At 47.5% G+C, this 10208-nt stretch overlaps 1 protein-coding gene across 1 annotated transcript in view; it reads left to right on the forward strand.

Moving 5' to 3' along the window:
- The window catches only part of CCDC42 (coiled-coil domain containing 42), a 12996-nt gene extending 3187 nt beyond the window's left edge, over positions 1 to 9809 (forward strand). Inside the window, exons 5-7 of the mRNA XM_004712940.2 lie at positions 8110 to 8331; positions 8443 to 8601; positions 9535 to 9809. Coding sequence (XP_004712997.1) covers positions 8110 to 8331; positions 8443 to 8601; positions 9535 to 9612 — 459 coding nt within the window. The 3' untranslated portion in view covers positions 9613 to 9809. The remainder of the gene's footprint in view (positions 1 to 8109; positions 8332 to 8442; positions 8602 to 9534) is intronic.
- The last annotated feature ends 399 nt before the right edge of the window (positions 9810 to 10208 follow it).

Raw genomic sequence — 10208 nt, forward strand, 5'->3', positions numbered from 1 at the left:
TTTGCTCGCTCGCTCTCTCAAGACAAAATGGCAGCATCACAGTGAGCCTCCTGAACCCAGGAGCAGTGGGACTCCAGCCTTGGGGATCAGAGTTCACGTCTTCTCCCTTCTCAGCTCCCCCACACTCTGAGCTCACAGGCACTGTGCTTCCAAGGCCCCGATATCCTCTGGGATCCCCCCCCACCCCCCCAGGAAAGCTTTTGTTCCACAGGGTGGAAGTTTCCAGATGAAAAGAAATGGTTGTCCTGGGCTGGGTATTGAGTAGAAAGCTTGGCGATCGCCTTTGGAATATCTGGACGGCACTCGACTATTAACGGAGCCTTTGGTGATTTGCGCCCGCCCAGAGGCACGTTGGGGGAAAGGCCTGATGATATTGCCCCAAACCCTGGAAAACTCCGCTCGACTCTGACATGCCTGGGGTTGCTGCGAGTCAGGATTGGCTTGAGCCACAGGTTCATCTTTGCCGTGAGGAAGCTTCCCTGAAGCTTTTAGAATTGGATTCTATTCTTTGCTAACTCTTCAATGGTACCTACTGCGTACCAGGCGAGCAGCCCTGGTAGCATAACTGACTGCATGTTGGACTGCCAACTGCAAGGTCAGCAGTTTGAAACCGCCAGGCACCCCGAGGGAGAAAGTTGAGGCTTTCTGCTCCTGTGAAGGTTACAGTCTGGGTTCTACCCTGCCCTGGGGTTGCTTTACGTTGGCATCGGCTCCTTGGGAGTCGGTTTGGCTTTGGTTTGGTGTCCCAGCACTGTCCTAAGAACTTGCCGGTCCCTGTTGCTCTGTGTTGTTGAGTTGGTGCCAACCCATAGTGACCCGATGACCAGCAGTAAAAAGACACCACTCCGTCCTTTGGTGCTGTTTGAGCTGATTGTCACTGCCGATCTCTTTTTCAGGGACGCTCTCCTTGACCAAGTACAAGGCTGCCGTCTTTGAGCTTCACTAATTAGTGCTTCAAGTCCGCTTCCCTTTCAGTGGGCAGTTGTGTCCTTTGCTCGTTGGAGATTGTCCCTGGGTCCTTGAATCCCGAGGCTGCGTTCTTCTTCACATAGCCCACTTTCGTGGATTGCTTACCCAGTGTACAGATTGAATGAGCATGGTGAAAAGACGCCTCCCTGGCATATACCTGTATGGGTTTTTAACCATTTAGCTTCCCCTAGCTGTGTTAAAAATGACTGCTGCTTCTTCTTCTTTTTTAAAATTTGATTGGGGGCTCTTACAGTTCTAATCACAATCTATACATATATCTATTGTGTCAAGCACATCTGTGCCTATGTTACCATCATCTTTCCCAAAACATTTTCTTTCTACTTGAGCCCTTGGTATCAGCTCCTAATTTTTCCCTCCCCCATGAACCCTTGATAATTTATAAATATATTTTTTCATATCTTACACTGACCACTGTCTCCTTTCACCCACTTTTATGTTGTCTGTCCCCCTGGGAGGGGGCCAAATGTCGATCATTGAAATCAGTGTCCCCACCCTTCCCTTTCCCTCCTAGTATCGTTACTCCCATTATTGGTCCTGAGGGGTTTATCTGTCCTGGATTCCCTGTGTTGCAAGCTCTTATCTGTACCAGTGTACATGTTCTGATCTATCCAGATTTGTAAGGTAGAATTGGGGTCATGAGTGTGTGTGTGTGTGTGTGTGTGTGTGTGTGTGTATGCCTTAAAGAACTAGGGGAAAGTTGTGTGTTTCATCGGTGCTATACTGCACCCTGACTGGCTCATCTCTTCCTTGTGGCCCTTATGACAGGGGATGTCCAATTATCTACTGATGGGCTTTGGATCTCCACTCTGCCCCCATTCATTCACATCAATATGATTTTTTGTTTTGTTTTCTGTATTTGATGCCTGATATCTGATCCCATCTACACTTCATGATCACACAGGCTGGTGTGCTTCTTCCATGTGGACTTTGTTGCTTCTTGGCTAGATAGCTGCTTGTTTATCTTCAAACTTTTAAGATCCCCAGATGCTATATCTTTCGATAGCCAGGCACCATCAGCTTTCTTCACCACATTTGCTTATATACCAGTTTGTCTTCAGCGATCATGTTGGGAAGGTAAGCATCACGGAATGTCAGGTTATTAGAACAAAGTGTTCTTGCGTTGAGGGAGCACTTGAGTAGAGGCCCAATGAAAATGACTGCTTCTTGATCTATGTATAGGTGCCACATGAGTGCAATGAAGTGTTATGGAATTCCCATTCTTCCTAATGTTATCCATTATTTTCCACGCCGTTAAATTATTTTGCACAGTCAATAAAGCAAAGATAAACATCTTTCTGGTGTTATCTGCTTTCAGCCCAGAGCCATCTGGCCTCAGCATGGATATCCCTAGCTCCACGTCCTATTCTGAATCTGATTGGAATTTCTAGCAGATCCTTTCCTATGTTCTGCTGCAACCATTTTTAATTACCTTCAGCAAAATTTCAGTAGCACGAATGATATTGTTTGCGGATGACCTCGTTCTGTTGGGTCACCTTTCTTTGGAATGGACACAACATGGATCTCTTCCAGTTGGTTGTTCATTTATCTGTCTTTCAGGTTTCTGGGCATAGATGAGTAAGCACCTCTATTGCTTACTCAGAGCACCAATTTGTTGATGCATTTCAATTGGTATTCCCTACATTCCTAGCGCCTTTCTTTCTTTCTTTTTGGGTCTGTGCGTTCAGTGCAATTTGGACTTCTTCCTTCAGTCCCATCAATTTTTGGTCATATGCTGTCTCCTGAGATGTTGGGAGATAGACCAACTATGTTTGGTACAGCAGCTCTCTGTATTCCTTCCATTTTCTTTTGATGCTTCTTGCATTGTTCAATATTTTGCCCAAAGAATGCTCTACTATTACAAGTGAAGGCTTGGATTTTTCTTCAGTTCTTGCAGCATGGGAAATCCAAAACATGTTCTTCCCCTTTGATCTTTGCACATGCTATTATAATATTTTACTTTGTCTTCTTAAGTCACCTTTAAAATGTTTTTGTTTAGCTCTTTTACCTCATCATTTCTTCCGTTCACTTTAGCTTCTCTGCATTCGAGAACAAGATTCAGAAGAGGCTCTAACACCCATTTTGGTCTCTTCTTTTTAATCATCTTTTATTTCCCTTCCTGCATAATGTTCTTGTTGTCATCCCAGAACTCACGTGGTCTTTGGTCATTAGTGTTCTATGTGTCAAATCTGTTCTTGAGCTAGCCTCTAAATCCAACTGGGATATGCTCAAGGTTGTATTGGCTCTCGTAGGGTTGTTTAGATTTTCTTTAGCTTCCACTTGAACTTGATTATGAGCAATTGATGGTCCGTTCCATAGTTGAACTGATGATATCAAGCTTCTCCATCATCTCTAACCACAGATGTCATCCATTTGATTCCTCTGCATTCCTTTTGGTGAGGTCCACGTATATCATCACCATTTATGCTGTTGAAAAATGCACTTGCAATGGGTCCAGCATGTGATCTCCGAGTCTCATTTCTCTCAGCGAGGCTAGAGTTTCCAACTACCGACTGGCCCTCAATGTTCCAACGTTCTTTTCCAATCCCTACATGATGGTTGGATTCAAAATGGCCAATATCAGGCCATTCCGGCTCACTAATGCCTAGAATATCTATCTTTATGTGTTCCATTTCATTTCTGACAACTTCCAATTTTCCTAGATTTATACGATGTATCATTTTCTGATTATTAATAGATATTTGCAGCCATTTCTTCTCTTTTTGATGGTGCCCCATCAGCAAATGAAGTTTTGCTTTATCTAAATCATTAAGCATCCTTGGCAACTGATCACAATGATCGACGTATAAGCACCCCCACCCGTGGGCGAAGGGAGACAGCGGTGTAAGAGAGGAAAATAACAATAATTTAGAAATTATGCAATTATAATTTTATAAATTTTATATATTATATAATATATATGCATTTATATAATATATATATTTCTATCATTATAAAATATAAATTATAAATTCACCCATGGGTCAAGGGAGACAGCGATCGGTGTAAGATATGAAAATAACAATAATTTATAAATTATCAAGGGTTCATGAGGGAGGGAGCGTGAGGGAGGGAGAAAAAACCGAGGAGCTGGTACCAAGAGCTCATCAAGTTGAAAGAAAATGTTTTGAAAAGGATGATGGCAACATATGTACAAGTGTGCTTGACACAATGGATGTATGGCATGTTAGGAGAGTTGTAAGAGCCCCGAATAAAGTGAATTTTTTAAGCAGCCTTAATGGCTGCCTTGAGGAGGCAGCTCTCTCCCAGCCGGATGTTCAGTGTCTTCCGACTTGAGAGGCTTATCTTTCAGCGCTCAGTCAGACAAGGTTCCGCTGCTCTTCACAAAGTTCTCAGTGACTCACATCCAGAATTGGATAGCTCTCCTTTCTTCCTACTACTCGAAAGGTTGGCCGTTTGAACCCACCCAGAGGCACCTTGGAAGAAAGGCCTGGTGATCTGCTTCCGAAAGGGCACAGCCGTGAAACCACATGGTTGTGTAGTTCCACTCTGCAATACCTGGGGTCATCGTGTGATGAAACCTGCTTAATGGAAACTGGCTGTCACCCTATTAAAGAAGCAGATGAATGGATGGTATGGTAGGTCTCAAATTCAGAACAGAGGCCTTTGAGCCTATCTCTGGCCAGTGTCTCTCTCCTAAGCTTCAGGTCATTGGATCTATCTTCTGTGATCACACCTCAATTCATCTGCTTTCTGCCACCCCCAGGCCAGCAGCAAGCCAGCCCTGCTGCCGCTGTGTCCTTTGCTGGGGAACAGCAGGGCCACCCACCCAGGCCTCAGCTGTGACTCCTCCCTCCCTCTCTCTCCCCACACCCATCCATCACCAGATCTGCTGTATTCTGCCTCTGTGGTATTTCTGGAATCCATCCCCTGCCCTCGCCTTCAGCCAGACCACCAGTGTATTTCATGTGGAGTTCAACTTTGTGTTATTTCTGGACAGCCTATGTGGTGTTCTACACCCAACACGACCCTCCCTCCTTCCTTTGTTTGCCCCCTTCTCTCCTGCTTTGCATCCTCTTTCCCTCCTTTCCCATCCCCCCTCCCTCTCCTCCTCCTCCTCCACCTCCTTCTTTCCTCCACCCCTTTCCCATTATTTTAAGCATGCAAAAAGAACCCAGAAACATCTAACAGCACCCAAATAGTCACCACCCAGCTTTGCCAAACCGTAGCCATTTTGCCTGTTTGGCCTGGATTCTACTTTGTTTAAGAAATAAAACACTCAGGGTAGTTGAAACCCCTTTGGTGCCCGCTTTGAAATCTCATCCTTAGTTCCCTCCCCTTAGAGTGAACCAGTCTCCTGGTTTTCAAATGTATCATTCCCTTGCTTATTTAGGGACCCTGATGGTGTTGTGGTTACACATTGGGCTGCGATCCTCAAGGTCAGCAGTTCAAAACCAGCAGCACCTCCACAGGAGAGAGACGGGGCTTTCTACGCCTGCTAAGCAGTTACAGCCTCGAAAACTCACAGAAGGTTCTACCCTGTCCTATAGGGTCCCAAGGAGTTGGCATTGACATGATGGCAGGGAGTTTCCTTGTTTATGCTAATTTGTATTCTTTTGTCTCTTATTACTGGTTTAGTCAAGTTGACACCGATTCATGGCAACCTCTTGCATATCGGCGTAGACCTATGCTACTCTGTTTTCATTGAATGATTTTTTTCAAATGCGAATTGGAAAGCCTTTCTTCCAAAGTGCCTCTAGGGAGGTTTGAACTTCCAACCTTTGGGTTCACTGCTGAGCTCATTAGTCATATCCACAAACTATAAATAGTATGATACATATCCTTCTGCCACTTGCTTTTTCTAACCAGGGATGCTGTTTAGACACGTAGGAAAGGAGAGAGAGAACCGTGCAGCACATGCCCGTGACTCATTGTTTAGTTCCAACAACGAACACCTATCCCCCACCCCTTCCGACCCCCACCATTTGGAAGCAAATAATATTTTTTTAATCCCTAAGCATTTCGGTCTATAGTTCTAAAAGCAAAGGGCTCTTTTGAGACATATACACAATGCCATTACCACCCCTAGCTACAAATTTGGGAGCAATTCTTTAATATTAAACTTTTAGTCAATGTGAAGATGTCCCCAGTTCTCTCATTAATGCTGTTTGCACTTTCTCCGGTTTGCTCCTGTCAGGGTCCAATTGAGTCGCACACACGGTGCTTGCTTGGCGTGTTTTGTGTCACAGACATTAGACTGAGCAAAGGAAGCCAGACACGGGAGGATGGAGACACTGTCTGCTTCCATTTGTCTGCTTAAAAACCGGTCAACGTCATCTAGGGTGATGGGCACGACAGTGACTTGATTCAGTGACCTTTAAAGAAGTGTTTGTGAGACCCTTGATTTTTATTTAACTTTCAGGAATAAAGAGTCAGTTCCCCTGCACCCTCCAAAAATGACCTGCAAGGGTTTTTCAGTATCATGATAGATTCATGGATTTGAACCAGGTCTGTCTGTTTCAATCCTCTGCACGTATTGCTGACCCTCATGTTGGGATTGCGTTGTCTTTGCACAATGGGAGCCTTTTCAAGGTGGCACCCTAATCCTTTGGCCACGAGGTGACGTTTCTGAGATGGGTCCCTGTCCCTGGTAGCGCTGCCTTCGCCCAATCATCTTAGCCACAGCGGGAGTTTCCCTGCGTTCAGAGTGGAACTCTTGGCAGTACAGATAAGGACTTGTCCCCGTCCCCCCGCCCCCGGTGTCTCAATTCCCTGCAGTACAGAATGTCCGCAGTCCCACACATCTCTGGGGAAGTGCGTCTGGAGTCACAGCAACCTGTGCTCATACTGCTTTCTAGGGAGTGTGGGCTCACGATTTCTCCACCCAGTGGGGCCTGTGGTTTAGGATCCCAGTGCGTTCATTCTGGATTATGCCAGAGGAGACAAGCTGAGCTTGGAAGGCCACCTGCCCTGCTGGGCCCTTTCCACCTCCCCTTCTCCCAAACAAATACCAGTAACTGCTGAATAATACCAGAAAACTCAATGGTTGAAGGAGCACCAAGGTCCAACTGGATACATCTAAGCCCAGCCTTGTCGGCAAATCATGTTGTTATTGTGGTGAGTGGTTGTTGACACTGACTCATGGTGACCTTGGGTATGACAGAGGTAATCATGGCCCAGGACCACACCATCGGTGCAACCCCTGGCCTGCTTGAGCCCCCTCATAGAAAGGGGTTCACTCTGGGATGCGGTGGCTATTTACTCAGCTGCCTGTTCTCCTTCCTACCTGCTCCATTAAAGCAGAGTCTGGCTTTCTTGTCTTCGCACAGGCCCTGCCTTGTATGCGGCTCTTGTACATGTTTGGGAACAGAGTGATTGCCTTGGGCAGTGGTTGGTGCCGACAGTTGAGTGGGCCATTGGCTCATGACCCTCTGACAATGAGCCCCAATACTGCCCAGTCTGTGCCGCCCTCGTGGCAGGTAGCGGACCAGGCCATTGTGATCCATAGGCTTTTCTGGGACTCGTTTTCAGAAGTGGACTGCTAGGCCTTCTTCTCAGTCTGTCTTAGCCAAGGAGGCTCTGATGAAAACCTGCTTGGGAACATAGCAAGACACACGTCTCATTGACAGATGCGTGCATGGTGGCTGTGTCTGAGGTGTGCTGGCTGGGACCTCAACCCCGGTCTCTTGCACAGAAGGCAATAACTTCACCACTGAACCCTCACAACACCTATGTTGGTTTGGAAGACATCCCATCCCTGCTCCACCCCCACATTGGCTTGGAAGTCATCTCACAATGGTCCCCTTGGATGGACTTTGAATCACCCAGGGGAGCTTTTACAAAACTCGGATGCCAGGACCACCTCGGATCTGTTTATTCATCCAAATTCCTGGGGGCGGAGCCTAACAGGTGTCTTTTTACCATTATATATATATATTTTTAAGCTCAACTCATGATTCAAACATCCAGCCAAGATGGAGAATTCCCAGCCTAGTTGCACCCTACCCACCCATAGGTCATGATCCATACCAACCCAGGAGATATGGGACTCCCACATCCTCACGACCTTGGCTCCTTACCCCTGGCCCGAGCCCTCTGCACTAGGCCAGTCCCTTGGCAGCGCAGTGACCCAAGTCCCCCCCCTACCCCCCCCACCCCCAGTTTGAGGAGATTCATGAGGTCATTGCACGCTACAAGACCCTGGTGAGTATGCACCACGACCTCATGCAGTCAGCCCAGGAAGGCCAGGAGAAAATCGAGCGAGCCAAGGCGCGGCTGGCCCGATACATGGAGGAGAAGGACGACGAGATCTTGCAGCACAACAACGAGCTCGCGCGGCTGCAGATGCGCTTTGACCGTGCACGCAGTGATGTCATCATCTGGGTGAGGAGGCGTGGCCGCCGTGCGGGGGCTGGGGGGGCCCAGAGTGGGGGGGTGAGCAGGCCGCCAGCTCTCCCCCCCTCCACACTCTTCCTCTCTCCACCCATGATCCAGGAATCGCGGTGGGCACACATACAAAACACAGCTGCCAAGAAGACCCTCCTGCTGGGTACCATAAAGATGGCGACCCTGAACCTCTTCCAGATTGTGAGCAAGCAACTGAAGGAGATGACCAACGTGTCACTGGAGGACACTCACAAACAGCTGGACATGGTAGGGGGAGGGACAGGCACCTGGGAGTGGTTGAGTGGACTGAACCTGACACACTGTCGATTTGTGGAGCAGAGGAATGAACCCCGTAGAGCCAAGCCCAAGCCCCTTGATTCCAACTCACATTGATGCTAAGGATGGCCCAGAACTGCCCTACAGAGTTCTCAAAACGGTACATCTTTATGGAAGCAAGCTGCCATGCCTCCTCCTCCCTTGGAGCAGCAAGTAGGTTTGAACTACCAACCTTTTAGTTAGCAGCCGAACTGCTTAACCATTGGGCCACTAAGGTTCCTTTCCAATGGAGCCGTGAGTGCCCGCTTTTAGCAGACATCAGAATCACTTGGAGAGTATTGCTGGCCCTCAGCCTCAGTGACTCTTACTCAAGGGATCTGAGATGGGAGGCAGAGAGTTTACATTTTCAACAATAACCCAGGTGATCCTGCAGGCCTGCGTTCCGCACTTGGAGAACCGCTGTCTTAGCATTAAGATCTGTAGGCCAAGGTTGGCCGGAGCAAGAACCCATTCCTAAATTCTTTCGTGGAGCAAAACAGTCTCCTTAACCTCTAGTCAGATACTGTGACTTGCTGAAGACTTCCACTCGAGGGCTATTTTGATAGGAAGGACAATCAGCAAGTTTAGAGAAGTGTTAAAGTCGTCTAAATACCAATTTGAGAGTTTCTCTTCAAGGGAATAACCTTTTCACTGTGGAGTCCGAGTAACTTCCTCCCACGTCACCTAAAATCACTTCTTTACCCTGTCACCCTCGGGGAGTTGACAATTCCACACTCACACTTCCACACTTACCTGGTGTTTCTAAACCCGAGACTTTCAGCAAGTCAATCACCGAAGAGTCACATTAGACCCTGGGGTGCTTCAACTTGGGGTAGGGGAGCCCTCTCCCTGGATGGATTAACCCTGATCCTTTTGCCTTGTTAGATCCAGCAATTCATCCAAGACCTATCAGACATCTGGGCAGAGGTAAAGAAGAAAGACCCACCGCAGATCCGGGTTTAAGGAGGAAACCATGGCTTCTTAAGAATGTTCTGAGGCAGAGGCTGACCAAAGGCCTGGTGAGCTTGCAGTGCAGCCAGGGCGGCCAGCCCAGCCCACGAAGGACCCCTGTGCCTGATGCTGGCAAACACGGCCATTCCCATGTACTTCAGTCCACCCAGCTCTGAAAAGATTAAATGTTCTAAGAAGTTTGTTCTGAAGTTTGCTCTAGATTTAATGATTTGTTCATGGGGAAGAGAGCCAATGAGGAGAAGACCCAAAGGGACCTTTTCTCAAAACTAGTCAGTTAGGCTGAGGCTGCCCAGAGACTAGGAACCACCACGTGTGAGATGCAGTAGCTCCCAGGCTCTGGATTAATGAGTGTGAGGGAGAATCGAAGATCAATGGAGTTAGTCCATAAGGCCCCTTCTTTCCCTGCCACTCATATTTTAAGAAGAAAAGGGTGGGGGGGGAGTGGGTGTTTCCAATCTGAGTGCAAAGACTGTCAGAAATAATAAAGGCAGCTTCCAAGCCAGGGTTCCCAAGATGTTGAAGTAGAGAGCTCTTCTTTGAGTTCAAGTGCAAAGCCCACTCTCCTACCCACTGTTGTCCTAAAACAC

This window comes from Echinops telfairi, unplaced genomic scaffold, assembly GCF_000313985.2.
Source record: "Echinops telfairi isolate 266 unplaced genomic scaffold, ASM31398v2 ScPeMD7_2010;HRSCAF=2546, whole genome shotgun sequence".
Taxonomy (NCBI): Eukaryota; Metazoa; Chordata; class Mammalia; order Afrosoricida; family Tenrecidae; genus Echinops; species Echinops telfairi.